The 26126-nt window shown below is 44.5% G+C and overlaps 1 protein-coding gene across 1 annotated transcript; it reads left to right on the top strand.

The window, feature by feature from the left end:
- The first annotated feature begins 7354 nt into the window (after positions 1-7354).
- Positions 7355-23903, top strand: LOC144100349 (uncharacterized). The gene is made up of 10 exons (XM_077633326.1): positions 7355-7465; positions 13020-13069; positions 13681-13719; positions 14835-14870; positions 16947-17040; positions 18747-18886; positions 20680-20727; positions 21443-21478; positions 22884-23043; positions 23720-23903. The coding sequence occupies exons 1-10, from the start codon at positions 7402-7404 to the stop codon at positions 23725-23727; spliced, it is 675 nt and encodes a 224-aa protein (XP_077489452.1). The 5' UTR covers positions 7355-7401; the 3' UTR covers positions 23728-23903.
- The last annotated feature ends 2223 nt before the right edge of the window (positions 23904-26126 follow it).

Raw genomic sequence — 26126 nt, 5'->3', positions numbered from 1 at the left:
CACCGGGACCCCAATGCGGTCTCGTCGAGTAGAGAGTCCCTTCAGACGAGCGAGGAGCTGAACACTTACCAAGATATTCTTAACCATTACAGATTAGGAAGACAGACATTTCCTGGAGCATGCAAGGGCCTCAGCAAAAAGGAAGAGGTCATATGGAGAAAGTTACAGGCGGGAGTTTTTCCGAACCCACTCGCACTAAGCAGATGGCATCCGGCGATCCAAGACCCCAGGTGTAAACAGTGTAATGAAATAGCAGACATGATCCACATGGTGTGGACATGCCCTAGCCACAACGAACCAGACAGGAATATAGAGTCCTGGGAGGCTTTAATGGCCAGCCAGAAAGAAGAAGAACAAAAAGAAGTCATCCGTCTGGCCCTGGACACCGCTGAATCCCAAGGGATCCCAGCCTGCTGAAAGGGGAGGAAGTTACAGGCGGGAGTTTTTCCGAACCCACTCGCACTAAGCAGATGGCATCCGGCGATCCAAGACCCCAGGTGTAAACAGTGTAATGAAATAGCAGACATGATCCACATGGTGTGGACATGCCCTAGCCACAACGAACCAGACAGGAATATAGAGTCCTGGGAGGCTTTAATGGCCAGCCAGAAAGAAGAAGAACAAAAAGAAGTCATCCGTCTGGCCCTGGACACCGCTGAATCCCAAGGGATCCCAGCCTGCTGAAAGGGGAGGAAGATGACGGCGGTCAAGACTCGTCTTTTTCGCCCTCTGATTCCTTGACGGCTGCAAATAAAGTTATTTCATCATATCGCCAGAAATACATATGCAGCGCGATCAGTCAGACAAGAGAAATACAAGAACTGCAATGCCACATCTGGCGAAAGCGACAAGCGACACTGTCATACCATTTTGTAGCGTAAGCTATGGTGACCGAGGTTGAGCAGTTTAGCGTGGCTCCTGGAGAGCCGTGCTGCGCATGCGCAAGGAGCAGTGACCTCACACGGCGCACAGCTGGCGCGCCGGAGCCGCCGCCGCCTCGCGGTCTTTGCCGGTCTACGCATTCTCTGGAAACCGCACCATCTGACTGGTCGCGGGACCAGCGCGTAATGAACCACGTGACCAGCCCCGGCGCCGCCGGCAGCTGCTCCGCACCACGTGACCGACCACGTGGACAACGACGTGGTCGGTCAATCACGCCAGCCAGCCCGGCTCGTCGCGTGGTCGCACTTCAGCCGTATGCCCGTTGCCGACGAACGACCTTGAGCCGCCGTTGCCTAGCAACCCCGCAGCCGCGCCCTAACAGGTGGTGCCGCCGTCGACGGCGCTATTGTCGCCGCTCGCTCCACCAGGTGTGCTCCACTGGGGTAGAGGAAGAGGAGGTGTCCCCTCGCGGGGGGTAGATATATATGCTCTTCGCCTCAGTGTATTGTAGTCGTTATGGAGAGCGCAAAAGAGACGCATCAACGACAGAACGATGCGACGAAGAGACAACGCGCTCAAGAGGTGCCAGAAGAACGCGCCGCACGACTCGAGAAGCGTCCTAACGAAGATGCGGCTAGAAGAAGTCATGCCACGTCACGGAGGTACTCCAACTGCCGAAGAGACCGGTTTCAGTTCTCGAGAGCGTCGGTATGAGACGCTGCGTGACGACGTGCCGAGGAAACGAAGATTTCGCAATTCAGCTAGGATTAACCAGAGCTAAACCACAGAGAATTTTTTCATCCGATGACTTCAATTTTCCATCCAGTAAAACGACTAATGGAGCACTCACGCAAAAGGAACCATATTGATTTTTTTCTGGCCCCGCCAATCTCCTGGGACCGCTAAATCCAGTGGCAATACAAAATACGGCATAAATTAAAGATAGGACTGCACCGTCTGTACGAACGACAAGTCTCTGCCTTGTGTGTCTCACTGCCTTGCCCAGTCTTGCGCTAATGCTCGCCCAGGAGCTCATATGCGCCTCGGCCAGTTTGGAAGATAATGCATATCCCAAGTGATAATGGCACCAGATACACTATGCCTCTCCTTTACTGTCCCTAAATTTCTTCTGGCGCTCTATCTCCACCTTGCAGTCGTTTTGTTGGGAAGCTGTTTGCACCACGTTGCTAGCAATATCCTATCTTCGTGGGTAGATGGGATACTCTGAATGTACAATATGGAAGCCTTTTTTGCCCCCTTCTTGCTCAGGCTTTTCTTACGACTTCTGAACCTTGTTATTCTTCGTTCAGCTTTTCTTAAATTTGTCTTTTGCGGTCAATATGTTCAGCTATCGCTACAAGAAGCTGTTTTGGAAAGCCTCCTCTTTCCGAGAGGGACACCTGCAAGTGAAACATTTCATGCATTAAATCATGGCAATATTTCTCAAACCTTCACGAGATAGACGATTGCAGTTCTCTTTACAAGCTTTGAAGGTGCGGATGAAATTGTTAACAGCGGCTTGTTTGCTCTCGGTTCATACATCTAGCAAGAGTTTGTCGGCATGAAAATAATCCTAAAATCAAGAAATTTAATGCCATTGTGCGTGGGCACCTCGTGAGTTAAGGACAACGGCTAAAGGCACCCTTTTAAGCATGTTAAAATACTTAAAAGACTCCCGTGTAAGACTTAAAAGATGTTCAGTCTAATAACACAAAACAGTCATCCACTAAACGAAAGACGCTTACAACACCTAGGTCGTGTAACTTGGGGGTACTGCCTTGTCCCAATGACTACTAATCTGTCTTGAGGTCATTTCACTATGCTCGCCAAAACGGACGATGTTGTCGATGGCAATGGTTTATTTTTTGGCGATCTATAGCTTCAAATATCTCTTTGGAGTTACACCAGCCTATTATGAATTAAAAGGCGTTAATCTATCTATTCAGGCTAACTTCAGTTTCTGCTCAGTGTCCATTTATTCTGTGTAATGGAGCATGATCCGCACAAGACTGCTAGCAGCCACGAGTACCAGCAGCCGCAAGCGAAATTGTGGTTATTTTAGCCGTATAGTGGAGCTCCATGTTGATAACATTTTTTGGGGTTCACTGCCTGCGGCCCCGTCAAGTTGTCTTGATGACATCTTTTTCTGCACACCTCCAGCGTCGTGTATGTTATACTTGGTGCAAATAAGCATTAGTGTTATTATGATAAATGGCAACTGCAAGTTTTTACAAAGATAGCTGTTAGGCGCCTGTCCCTAGCTTTCTCTTGGTCGTGGTCGTAACCGATGGGTGCGTTAATGTCACGGTCACTGACATTTATGTCACGTGACATTTGTCACCGTCGACGTGGGTCGCATAAACCTACGGGTGGTTCTGTTTGGAACAGCCGCCTGCCAGTGCAGGGGTGCATCACTCGGCCCCTACACAAGAGCGATATGAGATCACTGTATCTTATCTACCTCTAAATAACCCCAAAACTAAACGCCTGAACAGCTGTCACTGAACATCGCGTTACACAGTCGTAACCATCCTGTGAGAATGTGGTGCGATTATATACCCAAAGTTTTTAAAAATTTTGGGTATAGAATCGCACCACATTCTTGAGTGTCTACTTTCACTGGGACAACAACCGTTTTGAAAAATACCGACCAGATATATAGGAAAACAGCACGAACAACGCAATATAATCTGGGTTTCAACCGTAAGTATGACGGCATGACATAGCAGCCTATGACGTAACAGATATTATCCCAAAACGTATCGTATGCGTTCTTATTGGCTAATTTGGCGACTATAAGCGACATCTTGGGTCATTATTTGTTTGGTGTAACCGAAACCAGCTAAAAACTTTGCACTTCAGCAAATTCGGAGCAAACGTTAACGCGTGTGTCAAACTTTCACGTCACACACGCAAGTTTACGCGTAAAAATCAACTCGATTGAGGCACGAAATGGAAAGGCTTTAAAATTCATTTATGCCGCAACAAGATGTTTCCTGCCTGTGAAATTTGACACGAATGATCAGACAATTATGCCAGATTTACCGTAAATGATTCAACAAAATCCGTGAAGGTACAGAAGCATCGCAGTTGCCCTTTCAGTTAAGTATTCATAAGATGGAGAATCGAGATAAAAAAATGTGACTCCCTATCCGCCAGCATACACACAACAAAGGTACCACATGCTGGGAGAAACTGAAATGAATGAATGACCAATGTTTATTCAGTGGAGCGAAGCCTTTCATCCCGAATGGTGGAACACCTATACGGAGAATGTTTCAGCTGTCCAACACGCGTCGCTGGTCTTCCAGGTTTAAGTTTGACGAATTACTTAAAGAAAATAGACAAAAAATGGTTGTGCCTTAACTGTGGCTAATCCTGGATATGGAAGCGAAATCTTTATTAGGCTAAGGTTAAGCTTGGTTAATCACAGTTGCAGGAGTATTTTTAACGGAGAGTTTGATACAATCGTTGAGCTGTAGTATCCCTCTCTTTTTGCTCCTGTACTGCTACGAACCCGCCGCGGGTGTCTCAGTGGTTAGGGCGCTCGGCTACTGATCCGGAGTTCCCGGGTTCAAACCCGACCCCGCGGCTGCGTTTTTATAGAGGCAAAACGCTAATGCGCCCGTGTGCTGTGCGATGTCAGTGCACGTTAAAGATCCCCAGGTGGTCGAAATTATTCCGGAGCCCTCCACTATGGCACCTCTCTCTTCCTTTCTTATTTCACTCCCTCCTTTATCCCTTCCCTTAGGGCGCAGTTCAGGTGTCCAACGATATATATGACAGATACTGCGCCATTTCCTTTCCCCAAAAGACCAATTATTATTATTATAATTGCTACGAAGACTGCCCGATGGTCGGTGAAGTGGTCTTGTCGGCTGGATGCTCAGACTCTGCCCGGTTCCGATAGTACTGAGCGCGTGCACTGCACGCAGACTCCTCGGCGTTCTCCCCACGGCGTCTGCGCTCGCAAGTCCGACGCGCCACTTCGCTCTTGTTCAGTCTCTGACGCTAGCGTCGCGCGCTTGGAAATCCGGAACCTCTCCAGTGAAGCAGCTCGCCGGCCGATATCCGCGGGGTGGTCAGACGCGGCTTTCCGACTACGCCTCAAAGCCTCCCGGTCCAGCGCAACGCTCAGAGAAGACGGCCCGGCCTCGCTCTCATGCACGAAGCTCGCTAGCACTGACTATGCCAGCGCGGCGCTTATCTTAGCCAGGCGGGCGGCGAGTCACGTAGTCAGGCCGCGACCCAGCTGCCGAGAGCGAATGCGCCAAGCCACCGCCGGCGGTGCAACGCCGGTCAAATCAAGGTCAAACTGCAGCCCACGGCGAGATGGGCGCCGCTAGGCCAGTATAGCTTTAGCTTTAAAAGGCGAGCATGGTGGCAACTCCTACCATCGCACTTCAAAAGAAGCTCTCCAAACTTCCATCAACCCATCCATCCACCCACTTGTCCATCCGTCCGTCCGTCCGACTGTCCATCCATCCATCCATCCATCCATCCATCCATCCATCCATCCATCCATCCATCCATCCATCCATCCATCCATCCATCAATCCATCCATCCATCCATCCATCCATCCATCCATCCATCCATCCATCCATCCATCCATCCATCCATCCATCCATCCATCCATCCATCCATCCATCCATCCATCCATCCATCCATCCATCCATCCATCCATCCATCCATCCATCCATCCATCCATCCATCCATCCATCCATCCATCCATCCATCCATCCATGAGCTGGGCCAAGCATTCTGCCACTGCTAATGTGAAGTGTTTGGTATATTGGGGACTGCCGCCTAGCGTTGGCAGCCCGCTAAGGGTAATATATGTTGCTACCTTCCTGCACAACCCCGTATCCCATATACTGCAGCATTAAGACTTCGGGTTTACATGGCCTGGAGAATAAACGTCATCAATATTTTTTGCATTTTTTTAATTTTGAGGTCTTGTCATGTTGCATAATATATGGGTGTCAATATGCTATAGAAGGTCATAAAGGCTGACTTCATCTAGATACGTGAGCAGGCTTTAGCTGTTTGCGTTATCGGTCAGACACAGAGTGATGTATTGCTCCCTAGCAGAACTTAGTAGATGTCCTATTCCTGAAGACTTTGTTCCAAAAAATGTTCAAAGGCGCTGGAGAAAATGCACATCCACTACCACCGTACAGCATTCAAGGCATGTGCTAAGGGCTATATCTCCTCAAGAACCCCATCGGGAATGCAGCGGCAGGGTAAGGGCAGCCGCAGATCTCATCCTTCTAAAGGACGCCTACTCGAATGTCGTCAAGCTCTGACCGAGGGGAATGGGCAACGTAGAATTAGGGCACGCGTACTTCTCCTTAAAGTGAAAGTCATCATGTGAAGAGTGGAGCGGAGATCGAAATTGAGGCTAGTTGAACTTATGCCACCGTTTTGTCTCCTAACCTGAAACGAAATTGTTAAAAGTTGGTTCTCGTTTTTCGCAATGCTGTCGCACTTAACACAGAAATTCATAATGCGATCTTGTGGTTCTCTGGCGTACCATAGCCGCCGTGCATGTATTCCAGGAGTGCTTCGTTCACCAGGTAAACACGCTGGTTATAGAAGAGAATCTCGGGGTTTAAGACAGGTCCATCATTAAAGGGAGGCCTTGATGCTACGTATGACACGTGCACCCTCTAAAAACACGAGCCCGATACTCGTTTCCACTAACCCTGCACGTACTCGAGTTTCAACTATGGTGTTGTATAAAAATTTTAAACTCATTCGCTTGGCACCAACTTCATTAACGACCCCATGTGGAGTAAAAACAAGCTTCGCCGAAACACGAACCCCAGTTGAAGGTATTAGTGTACTTTTCTGTACGTGTGTCTTTCGCCGCACCACGCACAATATTTTTGGCACATATCAAGAAAAGCCCCCCCCCCTCCCCATGCTCACCATGCGCGCTACTGGCCGCAGCAGCTGCTCATGGCTCGTTCTGACTAATCTAAGAGCACGCCTAAACAATGTGAGGTTTTATTCCTTCGGTGTGATACAAAATAAAAGTGCGCACTCAATTTTTTTGGCACGTGTACGCGCAAAAACATGTTATATAATTGCGCATATTATTTCAGGCAATTGGCGTGTGTCGCAGAATGCAGAGCGAAAGCTCCCACATCGTAGCAGCCAGGTTTCGACTCAAGGCTTTCTGGAAAACAGCCTACTCATTTCCGGGGCTCTATAATGCACTACAGGAGGCAATGAGGGAGGAAACCACGATACCCGTGTTTTGCACCCGCGTATGGCTTGTTTCCTAACCCAGGTTCAGGTGTTTTCAGCCAGTACGGGTGGTGTTCTTTTCTCCTTCATTCGCTTTTACATTTTTGCTGCGTTTCAGAACTCACGACCACACGTGCTAAAGGAAGAAAAAAAAAAGGTCACCTTCGTCCGAGCCCAATAAATACTCCACGGTTTTGGACCATGAAGACACTGCAGACTTCCGAGCCCCTAAGGGAGATTGCAACTCGAGCACATCATCTTCTGCCATGGCTCCCGTAATCCTTGTCTTGGTTCTGCTGATGCCCGCTGCTCTGGGGAGCAGCGCCACATGTAAGGCACCTCTTTTTGTCTAACGTAATCACAGATTACCTGTTTTGCGTGCCGCACTTTCGTTACTGAGGCGGCTGACTTACTTTCAGTGCTGTTTCTCTCTTCCGTGATCGGCTCCACGCAGAGTCCTGTCTGTCACTATAGTAGTTTAAGCCCGTTGTGCCATTGGCGGTGCGGGCTGAGCAACGTTGTTTTTCTTTCTTTTTTCTCTGCCCACTCTAATATCTGTCACTAGTGGCACTATTACGTTTCGTACTGCGTGCTCAGTTAGTAAGGGTTGCGTTAGTTCCACGGGTAGTAAAACACAGAGTTGAGCTAGTTGGTACATTCTGATGAAAAAAAAAAACTGCGCAAAGGCAAAGCAAAAGGAAGTGGACAAAGTGGGCAGAATATGAGCTGAAGGTTTCAAGGCGAGAGCCGTATACCTCCCATTACCACAAAAGCCGCCGTCCGTCAGAGTCCATGGCAACAGATTCCTCAAATAAGGCACTGTGCTTCCGCATGACGTCATCAGTAAGTCGCAAGATAGTGACGTTTATAGCAAAAAATAAACATAAATTTGCTTCTGGAGATGCCGGGAATCGAATCGAGGGTCATTATATTGCCAGGCGAGCAAGCAGCCCATGGGCCGAAAACCATTTTTTTGTAAACATGAGATTTACTACAGTCAATGTATGTTGTGTTTATATAAACTATCTACAAAGCTTCTAAGAAACTTCAGAAAAGTCACATCAAAAGATAGAGCAGTTTCAGGTCACTAAACAGAAAGGCAGTGACAGCTGATCCGGATCATGAGAGTGAAGTAAATAGAAGGATAAGAATGGGGTGGAGCGCATATGGCAGGTTCTCACAGATCATGAATGGCAGTTTACCAATATCCCTCAAGAGAAAAGTGTACAACAGCTTCACCTTAGCGCTACTCACCTACGGGGCAGAAACTTGGAGGCTAACTAAACGGGTTCTGCTTAAGTTAATAACAGCGCAGCGAGCCATGGAAAGAAAAATGATAGGTGTAACGTTAAGAGACCGGAAGCGGGCAGAGTGGGTGAAGGAACAAACGCGGGTTAATGACATCAAGAGGAAGAAATGGGCTTGGGCAGGGCCTGTAATGCGAAGGCAAGATAACCGCTGGTCCTAAAGGGTAACGGAGTGGATTCCAAGAGAAGGCGAGCGTAGCAGGGCAGGGCAGAAGGTTAGGTGGGCGGAAGAGATTAAGAAGTTTCCAGGCATATGGTGGGCGCAGCTGGCAAAAAACAGGGTTAACTGGAGAAGCATGGGAGAGGGCTTTGCCCTGCAGTGGGTGTAGTTAGCCCGATGATGATGATGATGATGATGACGAAAGAGGCCATAATCGAGAGGAAGTACCACTCCGCTTAAAAATCCGTCTGTTAATACACTTCCTTAAGATAAGCAATCATTTTGAAGAAATAAGAATTCGTGGAAGCAGTTGGTTCACACGTTAGTCCTTGGGGAATAATGGCGAACCGAGCGTATGCTTTTCCTTACGACTGTATACTAATGAGCAGATGTGTCATTAGAATGAATGGAATGTTTAATAAGGCTTGCAGTAGAGCTCAAGATTAGACACGTGAGCACGGAAGCAGTCTTCAGTGCCGTGCGTAATTTCATTCGAGAGAAACGCGCAATATATAGTCGTTCTTCAGCCCCAGGAGCACACATGCTACACCAACAGAAGCTGTGATATTCCAATGACGTGAATCAGGATACACAAGTTCACAGTCGTAAAAAAGCACACAAGGGTGCTTACGCACAACCAGTGGTTGTAGAAAAAAGAGCAGGTCGTACGTGTTTCTCTTTAATAAACAGTTGATTGATAGTCATCGCCAGTATTGTCAACTTGTCACAATAATTATTTAATTATTTATTTACATTACCTCCCACGGCCGGTGGCATTAAAGGGGGCGAGTTGTAGATACACTAAAAACAGAGAGAAATTACAGTTGGTTGCAAGAATGTTAAATAGCATCTGAATACACAACGTTAGCTAGTGCTACACGGGACTGCTCATAATTTACAATGCCAGCAACTTCTGCGGGAAGGTGGCTCCAATCACGTGCGGTTCGCGGCAGGAATGATTGCGGGATGCATTGCGTGTTGCAAGACACAAATCCGACTTTGTGATTCTGATCAATGCGGCGGGGTACAGATATTGGCGAGGAATGAGGTGATCACGTAGACCGGGATGATGATACAGCTTGTGGAACAGGGCAATACGAAACACTTTTCTGCGCGATGTAAGAGGTTAGACTTCGTAGCACTTATACTCGCTTTGTGGTTGCAGTTAGCAAAGCTGAAAAGTTCAGAGTTATTTTGCGCCATCTCAACAATTGAGGATGTTCCCATACAGGTGTTGCATACTCGAGTTTAGATCGTATTAGTGTTTTACAAAGCAATAGTCTCGAATTCGAAGGAACATTACAAACGTTGCGACGTAAGTAGCCTAGCAAGCGATCAGCATTTTTAATTATGTTCTCGGCATGAAGAGACCAGTTAAGATTTGCAGCAATGCGAATGTCTGGGTATTTATATGACGAAACTGGTTCCAACGAAATGTTATCGGTGTAGTAGTGAGGCGCGGACGAAATTTTTCTAGGCACACACATTACTTTGCATTTGTTAATATTTAGCTGCATCAACCAATCTTTGCACCAGGAACTATTTGGCAAACATTTTCCTTTACGCATGACAAATTTGTGGCGTTCAATTACCAGTGCCGCCGGTGCTGAGGGGCCTTCCAAGAGGTATATAGCTTTACCTTGGCCTTCTTGGTGCTGGGCTTCTCTTGGGTGAATTCCTGGGGAAAAGAGCCTCTCTTTCAGGCCAAGTGCGGTAACCATGCCGTATTTTGTACAAGCTATACATGATCCTTTAAAATCAAATGTAGCATCGCCCAAGTTTAGATTCCGACAGGCTATTTGTTGCGTGGATTACGTGGTGCAGCAAGTTCCATTTCAGCGCCTTTAAACTCGGAGCTTGAGTTTGATGGTTTGTTTCCGATGTTCTAGCACTACTTCACAAAGCGCGTGCCCCCCATTGCTACGCTTATTAGCGCCGACTCTCTTCCTTGGTTTTTTTTGTTTGTTGATATTTCTTTTCTATGACGGATTTTGAAAAAACATAAATTTAAGGAAATCAAATACTTATCTTTCTCGCCTAGCTGACAGCTGACAAATATATTTATTATTTATATTTATTTATTTATTTAGAGCATACTGCGGGCCCAATGAAAAGGCCTGCAGGAGGGTCACAATAACAACAAAAAGAAAAAGTACAAGGCAAGACATAATGAAAAACAATTCAATGAACGGCCTGTTCTAAGGTGTCAATGGCTACTACTGATGATGGTGGCGTTGGAACCCTTTTCGCTGCATCTCTTAATTTTTTTTCATTCAACGCAAGCCAAACAATTAAGCAAGTGGCAAAAAATAAGCCTCATTGCCCTTGTATTTCATTGAGTTTTTAATTTCGGAACAGACTGATAGCCTCGTGTCATGAGGCAAATGGTGAGATGGTGGAAAGTATACAATGCTAATTGCGCTAATGAAGAAGCTAATTTTGGAACGAGGAAAGTTATAATGGCCTAGCCTTGCCTGCGTTAGGGCGTCCTCATCCTCATCTACTCAACATCTAACGTAGTGACATGGCGTCGACGGACAGCAACTACCATGGTGTGCGGGAAGAAGTTTTAGAGCCGACAATCTATAGTCACTTGCATCCTGTCGCCGGCAGTTGTTTCTGTCGTTTGAATTTAAGCATAGTAACTAGAAGCAAGGCTTGTTTAAGCTGTATTTCTTTAATGTTTACTTCATCAACGTCAAACAATTTCTTCAACACTTTTCAATCATGCTGCTTCAGCTAGAAAAAATGTACTTTTTTTCTGCAGTAACCACAAAAACGTGGGGGTACCAGTTTACAGAATTACCCTAATAATAATTTATGCGCAGTCCGACGCGAGGCTGTTCAACGACTTGACGATCGCAACGACATGGCCGATTCGCATCTGATCCTTCATGTATAAAAACTGATAAAATCACTAACTTTTAGAAAAATCAAGTGCAAACACTCTCGCGCTGATAACCTTCCGATGATTTGTATGTATATCCGATTGCTGCCTAATAACGCTATGAAATGTCGACAGAATAAAATAGCAGCTGAAAGATAAAACTGCCGAAAGAATGCTGAAGACGTGGAAGGGCGGATGTTTCGACTAAGCGATGATGTGGTGAAGAAAAAAAAAAAAACTACGGGAAAGTGAGGACAAAGAAGGGCTAAAATTTTAAAGGGATGGCTTCAAAAGCCGAGGTACCCAGTCAGGAGCCTTGCCCAAATTTTTTTCATCAACAAGTAGGGCGGCAGTCGCAACAACACGGCACTAAACGCAATGAAATGCTGCTCTAGATAACATCCTGAAATGAGTGCATGGCACAGCATCGCGCGCGTCTGCGCAGTATCAGCCGCTGAATTTATGATAAACGTCGACAGCGGGGTTTGGGGACCTAAGGCTCATTGTGGGAAAGGCATTGATGTCATGAAAAAAAAAATGCAGCTTGTAGGCGTCCGTTTGCATCAGCCCGCCTCTCACCCGTTCCTCATCAGGAATTTGCGAAAGAAATGTCTACAAATGACGAAGTACTGAGAGCAGTGATTATTCGTAATCATACTGCGAGCTACATGACGCGTTCGCTGTGTTCCTCTGTTCGTCGCGGGGAAAATATTTCGTACTCCTCGAGTTGCAATCTGAAATAAATTTTACCGCTTTTATATATTCGTTGTTCTTTACTGCTTGGTATCCCAGTAAATTTAGGGGGGGGGGGGGGCTATCGTTGGTTTCTCTTTACTTGTGATCATGTTGATCTCGTTCAGTGTTCTGTGCAAATAACTGAATAGGCAATGACGTAAAAATTCTTCCTTCATATGAATTCGTGCTGCCTATGAAGGCGGATAGAGGGTGAAATGCAGCTGATTTTGACTTGATATCTCAACGGTAATATTTTTTTGTTACCCGCAGCCTTACGCCCTTTTTTTTAAGGACTGCTGGATCTTATCGAAAACAGAGCACCAATTTACTCTGCCGTAATTCGCAGGGGCGGAGTGCAAATTCTGTTGGACGTAGATCGCGCGTGTAAGTTCTCTTAGAGGCAGCATCATAGGGCGTGCTTGTTCATCCACTTACCAACCTCTAGCACCACGCGGTAAAAAAAAAAGCATCTGCAGGTGCAGTGCTATAATAAGGCGCGGTCGGTTCTGTGACGGCACCTGCCTATTGCCGTCTAAATAGCGCTGCACGAAAAAGCGGTGAGTCAATCATGGCCAGGTGCAGTTGCAAGGATCCTCAAGAGGTGACGCCACGTGTACATCATTTTTACTCGCTTCGTGCTTTTAGGCAATTTTCTGGCTTGTGCTCTGTTATTACTAACAATCACGTATTTGCTATTACATATTTGCAACGCAAGCCTTGCAACTCAGTTTCGCTTAGTTTCCCACTTAGTGTCCTGTTCAGACATGCTCGGTAACGTGTACGTTTGCATTCCAGCTACACAGTGCCTTAATGCCACCCTGCCGGACATCTTGGACATTGGAAAGGTGAACGGAACTTCATCATTGTCAGTGGTAGCATAATGCAAAGGTGCCGAGTGCCAGTGTGGTGGAAACAACACTGAGGCTCTTATACACTTTTTCCACCAGCTTTTCAAAGCTAGAATCCTTTCATATTCTTTAATCGTTCAAGGAGAAAAAGCAAACATCGCTCCTGCCAGAAATTCTATAAAACGATCAGGAGCTTGAGCTCATTTCCAGACGTACTTTCGAGAATAATTCCTGAACTGAGAACTCTCCACAAGGCCTCGTTTTGTACTCACTATTTCACCGCCATTGCCGGCGGAAATAGCAGAGTAAGCTCCTGATATATTAATTCAGTTCGTCCAAATACTTGCCTAGAGATGATTGGACATCACAAATTGCATACTTATATGAATTTGAAAGTATATATAATAACTTATGAAAATTTTAAAATATTTCAAAGCTGCTGAATGAGGCGCTTGAAAAATCGTACAAGTTTACTGCGCACGAGTGGTGCTCAGGAAAAATTCGTTTCCATTTTCACTCAACACCAAAACGCAGGAAACCTGAAAATGATATGCCTTTAAGATAATTTTTTTTGCGAACTACGTGTTAACCAAACACTTTACTTTCAGTGCCTTGGGTCTTCCCTGAATCTTTGCAAAGCAACTACGGTAAGCCACAGTTTATCATCTGTTTTTAACACGAGTAAAACAAAAGAGAGAAAGATGTACAGAACAAGTCTTTGCATCGTCAGAAAGGGGTCCCGTCCTCACTATGTGATGAAAACAGGCTAGAATTTGCTTAAATTATTTCCTTGTTTTTGTGTGCGCTATGCTCATCGGTACGTCAGCACTCTATTGTGCAAAGCTTTTTTGTGTGCTGAGGGCAGAATGAAGAAAATGTATAAATGAAAAAAACATAAATATATTTACACGTTACGCAAGTATATTCGTTCAGGCTTGACCGATGAACTCATGAGCCCTGCCAGATGGGCAATACAATGCACGAAATAAAAAATGATGCGAAAGCGCCCCAGAGGCAAGGTTTTTGAACAGTGACAAGGGTTGACGTGCGGAGTAGGAATTTCTATAAAAATATTTCCGGTTTTCTCTCAGCAAAACAGTTGAAAGGGTTGAGGACAGAGCGAAAGAAGCAAAATTCAGCAACCTTCTCTACATTCCACTAATAAAAATAGCCGCGACGTTAGGTGAGCGAGTTTTGTACAAAAAAAAATTCGTAAACAGATCTTATTACACTGCTTTCTACTTATTACACGTCTTATTTTAAGCTTCGCATTTTGTTATGAAAACAAAACGTCGTCCAACGATCGCGTCATTTTTTGAGCTTATTTCTGAGATCAAGCAATCTCTAATCGGTCATTTGCGGATATTAAGCTGAATGCGTGCATGCCATAAGTCTGTCTGGGTGTCGGAATCGGTACTAGTGCTTCCCTTACAAACAGGAAGAAAATGAGATGTAAAGGTGAGGGGGTCAAGACGAACAAAGTGCCGGATTTCTAATCTGAACTGAGGGAAGTGATATAAACGGAAGGGTAAAATAGCTTGATTGAAATCAAAAGGGGAAAGTAAGCAAATAAGGACGTTGCCGGTCGCGAAGTCAGTCTATCGAGCAGGCAAGACATCGTCAAGAAAAGGTGTAGTGCATGGTAGACCTTGAGAACCATAGAAAATACCAATATGAATAGAACGTGAAAATTCAATGTATCACTGTGATTCTAATGCATAAACTCGTTTTTTTTCTTTTGCGTCTTATTTATGCGGTGTAGACGGACATTGTTGCGGCCCTGGTAAAGCTTCTGAAGGTGAGTACAAAATTTCGGTCTATCTGGGCATTCGTGCAATGCATTCAGTTTGAATCCATTGAGAAGGCTGAGTCGGGCTGGTTGGTTCATGTTGAACGGTTTGACGAAACAGCGCTAACGGCGGGACGGATGAGGAAAAAGACACATGCTCTGACTAAGCGCATGTGTCTGTCTCATCTACCGTCCCGTCCGCCAGCGCTGTTTCGTCGTACCGTTCAACACACAGTTCGCTCTCGCAATGCAATATCTTTGCAAATATATGCATTTTGTACGAGTGTTGCACCGCAAGGTCGGTAACTACAGCGAAATCACGTTTCTGACTGGTAGTACAAAGCCCTTCTGTCTGCATCCGAATGCATGCAACGGCTATAGAGACATACGGTTCGGTTCTCTTCCGTCATCAGCAGCGATGAAATTTAAGGCGATGAATTATTTTTCTGGTTTGGTGACGCTGTTCAAAGCACAGAAACAAAGCAATGCTAGATTTTCATACGGGATACAAAACATAAAACTTGAAGCATCCTGCCAGTCGCAAGTCACGCGAGACACATAAACATTAGACGGCCACAAAAGCATCACTGAGCTCAGGCTCGTGAACCCGCGAAAATGTGTTCAATTCCAAAACTCACTACAGTGAGAGGCACAAAATGTGACCAATGTCAGGAGCAAATGGGACCGCCGTGGCGCATGGCTATTTACGGCGGCCATCTTGCGGCTTTCGTTGGCTGCGTACGGCTGAAGCTGTGAGTCGTAACTGCTAGTCTCGGCTTACAGCATGCTGAGAAAAAAAAATTGCCTCCGCATGAGTAGTCCGGAACCGTAAAGGTTACTTCTGACTTTAGCAAGTGAAAACTGCCGCATGAAGCGTATATCAGCACATTAACTAACGTTTTTGCTAACCTTCGACTAATCGAGCTAATTCGGTGCCACAGGCGTCGTAATTGGCCATGGCTGCCGTCATTATGTCTGTGTAAACGGCGCTGTATTGGAGCAGCGCCAACGCAAACCTGTCTTCCAGTGTCCGAAGCGAGCTTTTTGTTTTTCTCTGCTGTCACATTTGGGGAGTCGATGAAGATATATAATAATAGAATGGTGTTATTTCAGTATCCAAAGGCCTCAGGGATGACCATAGGACGAAATAGAAACCCTTTATTACATAACATAATGTTTTTACCAGTTCCACATCAAGTGTCGGTCATAGGGGATATAAGGTGGCCGGAAATGCCGATTGTCATCTACAATATTTAGAAAGGGTACAGTACATGCTCGAACAGTGATGACTTATTGCAGGGAATCGCACTTGTACTATAACAAAATGGTACAATGATGAATAGGGAATGAAGATTTTAGATAAAATATTACGCAGAATACATATATCTGCTTTATTGCCTGCTGTATATAAAGGCGTTGGAGCTTATAAAATGTAAGGTTTTTTCCTAATGCTTCTTGTAGATCATAAGATATAATTTACTGCCTTTCGCTATCTTTGCCGCGTCAAAAATTATTTACGAAAATGTGGCCTAAAGCAATTTTCAAATCTCAGAAATTGATTCGAAGCAATCAATTTTAAATAAGGAAACTGTAGGATGACTTTGAAAATACTATATGCAAACACTTTTTCAACCGCAAGGAAAAGCCTAAAAGAAGCGTTAAATTGTTTTTCTACATGCCATCATATTCTGTATCATGAAATGGCCACTTTATTATCGGCTTCCGCAGAACAAGATCAAAACACAAATTCAAAATTGAATAATAAGGACTAAATAAACCCACTATCTGCTAACAGAATGCACGTGACTCTCGGAACCTCTCTTTTCTTTTTCCCACACCTTCTAGTTGATGCGTTTTATACAGGCAGAATCTCTATTAAAGTGGGCAGCCAGCTTGCATACAAGAAGTGTACATATGCGCTCCTGTTTTGGCTGATGCCCGCAATGCCTAATCGGTAATATTATTCAGGATGAAAGCAGAAAAGCTGTGTTTCTCGGTCATAGTTATCAGCACTGCATAACTAATTACGATGTCTTTTTTTCTCGAACCCGCTGTCTGTAAGAACTAATCCCTCTTGATTTGCAGTGCCTGATCGAAGCCCTACTGAAACTCGATGCCTTGAGTGCCCTGGCTGCCTTGTTGGAACTTGTAGATTTCATCCTCAGCCTTATAGGCCTTGGTAAGTCGATTAATAACCAAAGTCGAATAAACAAAGTTATCAGCTGTTATTTTTAATTTTAATTATTTTATTATGGTCGCACTGCAATTTCTTAGCGAAAAATCGTTGTCGTCATAAATATGTACCTCATATGTTACAAAATTTATGGAACTTCAGTTTTCGAAGGCGTGACTAAAAAATACCGGTGCTTTCCTCCTATTTCTCTTTTTCATGAGTGGTTCGTGTAGTTTGGATCAACCACATTTGTGCGTTCGAACAAAGTTTCTCAATTCTAACTGAAGTGGACGACGGTAAAAACAGACAAAATAATCTGCGCGTTTTAAGAAGGAAAATTGCTTCAAGCGCGGAATTCATTATCGAAGTGAAAATCGGTAGAGCGCTAGTAAGTTAAGTTTTGAAATTCCGCTGTGTGTCCTGAAATTTTATACCTTTTTTTTCTCGTATAACTGGTAGACGCTTTTAAACACATGCACATCACAAATTCAAAACTTTCCTTACAACCGTGTTTCGTTACCTTAGACTAGGTCAAATGATAGTCGTGGCTTTATCAATGGCGCGAAATGATCATCTAGGCTGGAACTGAATTTCTGGGTGTATCTGTGAAGACTTTAATTTTAAAACTAGGCCCTAATTGAATGAGGACAGCTTCTGGGGCAGACTAATGCTAGCGTCAGCAGACAGAAAAACAGCAGAATTTCTGAAAACTGAATTTTCGGAATTTCTGAAAGTTTTCAACTATGCCAAATAAACTCCTGGTTGCAAGAAGTAATTTTTAATTAGTCTTAATAAGGCCGTATCAATATTTATAATTTCTAAAACGCAATTATCATCGGCACTGTGGCCCAGCGAAGTTGGGATGCATTGTGGCAAAGTACATGCGCCTTCAAAAAGCATGCAAGTAAATCAACCTTTCAATTGCACATAACAAGTCGAAATATCCAAATTTTGTCCAGCCACACCACAGAGGGTAACTGCGTTTTCGAAAGTCTTAAAGCCGATATCGCTGTTACTAACAACCGGCTTCAAAATCTCTTCTTGGACCAGGTGTCTAACTGCGCGTGTTAAAAACAGAATTATCAGAATTTAGTTAACCGAATAACTAATAATCTTTAATCATTTGATTTTTTGATGTCCACTGACACCGATATTAATCTGCCACAAAAGCCGTCTTCATACCACAATAGGCTATAGTTTTGAAATTACTTAAAATATTTCCTGGAACACCTGGCATGCTCAAAGCTTTCCAAGCTGCCAAGGCAATCATTTGATTGCCTTAGCATGTAAATCTTTCTTTCTGGGATGGTAACTAAGGCGTTGCTTCCATTGTTCTCGGTCCAAGTGGGCCTTATTGCGAATAATTCAATCAGCTCCCATTCAGGCCCCTTTTCCGGCTCAGCTCTGAGGACAGTTTTATAAGAGCAAGGTTTGAATTTATAGTTCTGGTAGTTACAGCCGAGGCTCCAGAGAGGTGTAATGGCTCAGAACTCTGTATGCATTCGTCATCTCCCCATGCTTTTTCTGCACCGTTAATGTGTCGGCTGATTGAATCAAGGGGCCTTGAAGATGCCCTTTAGCTTATAAATAAAACGTACAGCACAGGTGGAAATACCACAGATTATAGGTGTGCAGTCCCCTCTAGTCTTTAAGGGCTAAGATAAACAGCATAAATGGCTGGCTCATTCCGTTCTGTCGCTATGGCGTTGCAGATCTGGTCAAACTCTCGCAATTATTAAAGCCACTCTGCTGCGTGTCCAACGTGCCCGGATGCAAGAAGATCTTTAAAGGAACTGAGACGTGCAAAACACCAATCCCAATTACTCTTCCCGGGCAACTCAACGTGGGGAAGGTAAGCCTGGACTTCTTCGACGGTTCACGGTTTTATTTCCGTCAGCACATGTAAGCCGCAGAGCACATGATCAGATGATTTGTTTATGACCTGCGCACACTAATTTATTGCAGCATCTTCCAACTTCGGCATTACTTCTAAGACATCAGTAAACATCATGTCCAACTTTCTTGGATATCACCTCCCCTGTCGCCCTCTCTAGCCGTGGAGTTTAGGGGAAAATAGAAAATTACCTTCGAAGCCAGTTCAAAGGGCGTGCCGTAAGCGATTCAGTAAACTGTAATTTCTCGCTCTATACTGCGAGCATTAAAATGAAATTTTTCGGCCCGTTTGTAAATGCTTCAAGGACTGATATGACTAAAAAACGGTTTTAGAAAAAAAAGTTTATCCACTTCCTTTCGAAGGTTACTCACGTGCAAAAGAAGTGTGGAACAGTCACAATTTTCTGAAAATCGCTGACATGCCTTTGAAGCGAAGAAATAAGGCTCTAAAGAGCTGAAAAACGGGCGTTGATCTGCGCTCTGTTTCCCACAGCGAAGGTCTTCAACCTTGTGCAAAATGCTCCTTGTTTTACGCTGAAGTCGCTGCCACATTCATGCTCAGAACATTGCGAGAAATTTTCCAAAGGCACAGCCCACGTCTAACATTACGCTTAACCGAATTTTCTGAGCTCTCACTAAAACAATTGTGAATGTTCCAAAAGGAATGCCGCAGGCGTAGATTAGAATTGCTAAACAGTTTTTAAAAATAGAAAGCAAATGATCTGACACTTATCCATCTTGATCACTTGCCGCGTGCGCTCACCTGTCTTGTTCTCATGAAGACATTTTTGAAGACAGAAGACATGAAGACAGACCTGCCGTTTTTTTTGTTCTCCTGCTGTGTATTCTGTTCCAATAAGCGTTGTTTCTTTTTTGTATTTCGAATATTCCCGTAGGAGCTGTGCGGAAAAAAGTCTAGGAGTGTCGCAGGACTGTTGTTTTTTTAGGCTGGAAGGCATAAGCACATTATTCTTGGCGAGCAGCGCCGCTAGTGTAACAAATCGCATCTGAAACGTCCTGCCTTCCCCTGATAGCTAACGCAAAGCAATTACAGGTGAACGTATGTTAAAAAGCTTGTGTTGCGCTGTGTACTGACACTCAAAAAAAAATTGAAGGGACAAGCTGCATCTTAAAGGAGTGGAAGACTGGTCTAGTTGGTTCTGCATCTTAATGGAATGGCAGCGCACAAACACAGACAGAAAGAAGGAGACAAGCGGTAATTTTCCTACACATAAAAGAGCCCGTTGTACAAGAAATCAAATCCAGTAAACCAGCAGACTGGGCTAGATGATTTCGCATCTTAATCGAATGGCAGCGCACAAGCGAACGCAGACAGCAAGAAAGGGACAAGAGCTGACTTTCTTTCTAACGAAGAGATGGCCGGCGATAAGTCTGCCTTGTGGCGCACCACAAGGAAATGCAGGCGCACGACAGCCTACATCGTTCTGTCACATGCGATGCCTTTAAATCCTACGGGTCACATACACCCGCCACAAAGCGGGCCTATTCACAAAGTTATTTTATTGCTGCCGATGTCAAAAACGTCCTCATTGGACTGCAAACACTGTGTGAAATATTTTTTTGGGGGTTGCACATGCTGCTTTTGCCGCAGAAATCTTCCCTCACGTGACGGTAAGGATTGTATATACGAACTCCTTGTTATAGAACTACAGCAGTGCCTGCCTGTGTCCGTTCGCGGAGATCGAGTCGTGACGTCATTTACTGAATCCTAATGTAATGCTTTCTTTCCAGTGCTTCACCGACGCTCTCCTTCTGTGCAAAGAAGGCGATCCTTGCAAGGTAAGTTCGTACATTAAATCCTGATAGTTAGTCTGCGCTTCGGCTTGTCACATAACAGTTAATTCATAATTAAGAAAACGAAAGCCATCATTGCCCAAAAGGAGAACGCATTGAAAGAAACGCGAATGTATAGCGCTTTTTCCTATATTTTGAAGAAATCAATTTTAAATTAGTCTTGCTGTGGGACGGGAGCCATATATTCTCTACGGTTACTAAGTTTAATTCAGATTTAAAACGTGCTTACACCAGGCAAACGGTTTCTATTTCAAACGTTCGAACTAGATATGGTGAACGCGGCCACCAGATAACGCTGCATGATGTTAACAAAACTTCCTGATCAAATGTTTTCGGTTAGCATCCTCAATGATGAGATGTGCTTTGTTAAATTGTTCCAGCCTTGAAACTAAAATGTATACGCACGTTAATTTTGTCGTGTTTTTAGAATTATTCTTTCCGATGAAATGTTGTCATTTGCCAGGCACTACGTTACATGTCTTCTTATGCCTGAAGTGCGCCAGAAATACCATGCGGCTTATTTAAAATTACCCAGCTCCACATAATTAATATAAAACAAATATTTTAAAACGCATACTGCAATATGAGAGTGGTCACCAGCGCTGACCAAACGGGCAGGAATAAACGATAGAACGGTCAGTTGTAATTATTCTACGTAGGAGAGCTTTTTGGTGACAGCGCTATTTCTTTTCTGTTTCAGGATGAAGTTCTCGTGAGCCTGGTCAAGGCTTTAGTGGTAAGACTTTTGCAGTGAAAACAACTTTGCAACTGTTATTTGTTAACGTAGCCGAAAGGCAATTTGGAATCGCACAGTACTGTTTGCTTGTGTGAAATTATGGTGTGGAGCAGTCTTTTAAGCGAAACTGCCGGCCTGTGACACGCGAACTGCGATAACACTTGAGCCGCACAACTTCTATACGGGCTGACCACTTTCCTAAAATACTTGAGCAACATCTGGCGAGTCAACAGCCTTATTTCACGCATATGTCTTTTTACTGCTCTATTAGTCCTCTTTCATGAGAGAAAATATGCATATATGATAAAGAGGTCAAGCCCGGACCACAACAGCTTTTCCCGGCCATAAATTTAATACAAAGGAAGAAATGAAATGGAGGTAGAGGCTCAAAATTTAAAAAAAATGAATGAAAAACTGACATGTAAAAGTCAACAATAACAAAGTGAGACATGAGCCCAAAAGTCGCCAAGTCGTCGGTCTGCGATTCAAACATAAGTTAAAAATAATTTGAAATATTTGATTAGAAACATTTAGCCTAGCACTAGCATGTACCGCTATCCTATACCGGTGTTTCTAGCCACCAACAGCCACCGCGAAGACTATCCCCACGCGCCGCCTCCACCTCGTTCCTATAGGGAACATCTGTGCATGCAGCCTGCGTATGCAGAGTGGCCATCTGCGTATGCAGCCTTGGTGGTCGGCGAAAGAGATATATACAGGAAAGCTAGATGGTGGTGCACTGTCAAAGCGTTCTCCTCGAGTATGTGCAGTCGCTGGAAAACTTTATTGTAACGCATTCCTTCTTCTTGCGCTGCAACGCTTGGAAGGTATATGGTCACCGCGGCCGAATGTTACCAGCTCAGCGAGCACGAAAATGCGCAGGTAACTGTATATAGCAGTGGCCGTCCAAGGTTCTGCTAAACAAGTTACATACAAGGATCACTGCTTCCAATTTCTTCCTAGTGTTTGCGCACGATATCCCTAAAGCTGCTTCTGCTAACTGCGCAGTACGTTATTTTTCTATTTATAATACGGACATTACGAAGGAAGATAAAAGGTAGGCGTGATTGTCATGCCAGGAGCATCAGGCACGGGCCGCCATAAACCTTCCGAATCCGTTGCCCAGGAGAGGGGGATTGCGGTACTCTAAAAAGTTTTCCACAGTCTCTACTAGTATCACCGCACTTACATAACCTTTACAGCTCCTGCATTAAATAGAATGCTCGTGAGCGAAACGCGCTGCAAGCACGTGACTAGGCTTCGACAAGCATTGCTTTAATGCGGGAGCAGAATATTAAAGCGCTACAATACTGCAGAATCAGACGAACTTCTTCAATCACACATAGAAATAAAAAATGTGCAAATTCTCGCTACAATGAGAAGTAACGAGCCTGGCTCTCCGCAGTGCCTGCTGAGAGTCCTGCTTGGCACTAATCCTGGCAACCTACTCTCTGGGCTGCTCTGCGCCGTGGTATCCCTGCTGGAGGGCGTTGCTGCGACTGCCACCATTGCCATAAAGGCCGCGTGTACCACACTGGTCCTCGCCATCAAACTCCAAGTCAAATGTAAGTTGCAGCCTCACCTTTGTTAAGCGCCCGGTGGAGGCGCCAACAATGTGTTCTACTCGGAACAATCTCCAAAATGTTGGAATTTCACAACATGAACTTTGTGTCTGAACAGAAGTGATCAACATCTGTGTACTATCCTCATTACAAGTGATACTAGACACAAACTGACGCTGGCCTTCAAAGTTAGGTAGCCGCTGTCTAATTACAAACATGTTTATCGCACAAAATATGAGGCTTTTAGATCCCGGAAAAGAGTAGAAATATTTGAAATTTAGTTGTAGACACCACAGAGCAGCACTTTCGCAAACGAAACTGTTGTGGCGACACACAAGTTGTTTTTCATCGCTGATCTCTAAGGCTCGGTGAAGTCTCCGAACAATTTCCGATGGTGACCACGGCGTTCTTACTGGTCTTGAATCTGCGTTAATAGCACATAATACAAGGCTTCATCTTTAAGTCGAATTTCGTCTTTGATAAATGTCCGTTTTGTGGCTGAAAAAATATCAATAGAAAGAAAGCGAAATGTTAGGCAGCTTTACACTTCAACTTCAGCTTCTGAGGAATATAAAAAGAAACTGGGGCTTGCTGTGTATTGGTTGCAAGCTGCTTACCGAAGCTTGGTACGTTACGTAAAATACGGAATGGGAATCTGATCAAACACTTTTCTTTGTAGGTGGCTGAGCAAACTTCCCGAAGTAACACGACGACGACGAGCAAGAATATTCCTCATAGTCAAGGATGTGCAACTTATTTTCTGTGTCGTAAGCTAAACATACGATATAGAAAAGGATGATTTAATTAACACGGAAGATTCTGCACGTGATCAAGTGGCACCTGTATCGCCAGCAATACATATGTTCTGCTCGAAAACCACGTTGTCCTGTGTCATGTTCAAAGCAATTCGACGCGTTTCCACTTACTTAAGCGCCTACTGAGCTGCAGACAAGGAAGGTGCTTATAGCAGTGCAAGAAAAGAAGCAGTAAGGAGTGAAGCTTTATCACTTTCAATCTGAAAACCACCTGCTGCAGTTGCCTATGGGGATTTTGCTCTGAAGTTTGCGGTGCCAATTGCAGCGCCATAACACATTGCCTAGCGAGAAGAGCAAGCAGTTTTGGGTAGTACTCTTAGTACTTTTCCGCGCCACCTTCAGGCGCTTATTGGCGTGAGCCTCCGTTCTCTGTCGAAGGCGCACGTGCCGTGCGTCATTTATCTTGGATACGCCGAGAGAAGCTAGGCAATGAATGCTGTCAGCCAAACGCGGGTATCTAATCGCACAGAATGTGTTCTCGCGTTTGCTGCGGCCCAAGCGGCTGACAAAAGCAGTTTTGAGTCACGGAATGGAACAATTGCAGTGCCACCTCTGCAGCGCAGGTTCCCCATTGGCGGTTGAATTATGCTCCTGAGCACACACAATAGTGTACGGACTGTGGCGGCCGCAGTTTAATGGAGGCGCAATGCATACACACTCGTGTGCAGCAAGACTTGAGTACGTGGTAAGGACCTCTACGTGGCCGTAATCTGGAGATGTCTTCTGCACCACTTTACAACCCACACGTCTCACGTGAATGCGAGAATATAAATGTTTTTAAGTGTTTAGAGTGTTTCTAGAATAAATAGAAGTCAGTTTATTACATATTCTGTGCAGTTTTGAACCTCTTAACATTCGCTGAAAATCTATTAACCGGAGTCTTGATATAGGGGATTGCAATATATATATATATATTCCTTTACCTTGTCTCGCAGACAAGGTAAAGGAATTGAAGGACTCCTTTTGACAAACTTATGAAGGGAGCCAACAGTCACCGAAACCAAGGGGCACATGGGATTGTTTAATTTTTTTATCTGTAGTACTAATCAGTGGGATAATAATACTTAAATTAATCTATCGCTTAAAGAAGTTTACTTATAAAGCAGCAGAAAAAACAACCATGCCGCCGGTGGGATCCGAACACAAGACCTCCGAATATCGCGTCCGGTTCTGCTACCGACTGAGCTACGGCGACGGCTGTCCAATCTGCTGCTCTCGTGGGTATTTATGTTTATTGGGTGTAAGCGAACCTTGAGAGTTTTCACCAGTGCTGTTCACCACTGAGCGTTCACCACCTGCGCTCGTGAATACTCTCAAGAATGGCTTAGTGAACATCTAGATCCCATTTCCACACTTTTGCAGCAGCTTCTCGGCTTTGGGCTAAGCGCCGCTGGCTCTTTTATCCCTGAGACAATACGCGATGCTTATCCATATATACTCAATTAGAATAATCCCAATAGCTCACCTTGGCCTCTCCTTATTGTCCAGTGTTCTCTTGATCTTCAAATTTTTTATAATCGTAGAAGTGTGCTTCTTGTCGTAATTCTGTAAAAACACATATCCAAATTACAGAGCCTCGCGTACCTATGGAAGAATAACCATTTGAAGAATACCCTGATTATCCTATTCGCTGATGCTACCATGAATGCAGTCGAGGACACAAACTCCATGAGCGGAGGATCCGCCGCGTACCATTGCGCTCTCACCTTTCTGGTTTAACGTAGTGCGTTCATAACGATGTCTATAGAAGTTACCTTTGTGGAGACGTATACAACAACTCCCATCATTTTCACACGACGCAAACTTAGATTTAAAAATAAAAGTCACTATTTTCCTTTCATGACCTATGTGCGCCACGTGTTCGTTTACCTATACCATACTGGAAGCCCGATTATTTTCTCAGCTGGGCGGGGCTCTGAGCTGGGCTTCTGTCGTTTAGTTCAACACAATGCAGATGTCAGCTCACAGTTCATGGGGCTACATACAGTGTGATAAGTGCGAAATCTTTGAAAATGTTGATAGCCGTCATTGTAGACATTTTTAGGCCAGCGCGAACAATATCTTTCTCAAAAAATTGAGTTCGTTGTTCCTGCCTTTCTCCTGTGAAGATCGAAAAACCAAACATTATTTAAACCTATAACTCTTCAAACTATGTGAATTCATGAACTGTGTTACTCTGAGATCCAGAGAAAGCTGATGGTGCTTCATCTCATACATGTGGCCGTTGATTACCGTTATTTAATGAGTCTTGGTAACGCTACGTTAATCACA

This window comes from Amblyomma americanum, chromosome 8 (genome assembly GCF_052857255.1).
Source record: "Amblyomma americanum isolate KBUSLIRL-KWMA chromosome 8, ASM5285725v1, whole genome shotgun sequence".
NCBI lineage: Eukaryota > Metazoa > Arthropoda > Arachnida > Ixodida > Ixodidae > Amblyomma > Amblyomma americanum.
Note: the sequence above shows the minus strand (reverse complement) of the source record. Positions and strands in the feature narration are given on the sequence as shown.

Coding starts and splice junctions, on each gene's coding strand:
- LOC144100349 (XM_077633326.1), top strand. CDS start 7,402: ATGGCTCCCGTAATCCTTGTCTTGGTTCTGCTGATGCCCGCTGCTCTG. Junction 13,070..13,680: donor ACATCTTGGACATTGGAAAG/GTGAACGGAACT, acceptor CTTTACTTTCAG/TGCCTTGGGTCTTCCCTGAA. Junction 18,887..20,679: donor GGCAACTCAACGTGGGGAAG/GTAAGCCTGGAC, acceptor CTTTCTTTCCAG/TGCTTCACCGACGCTCTCCT.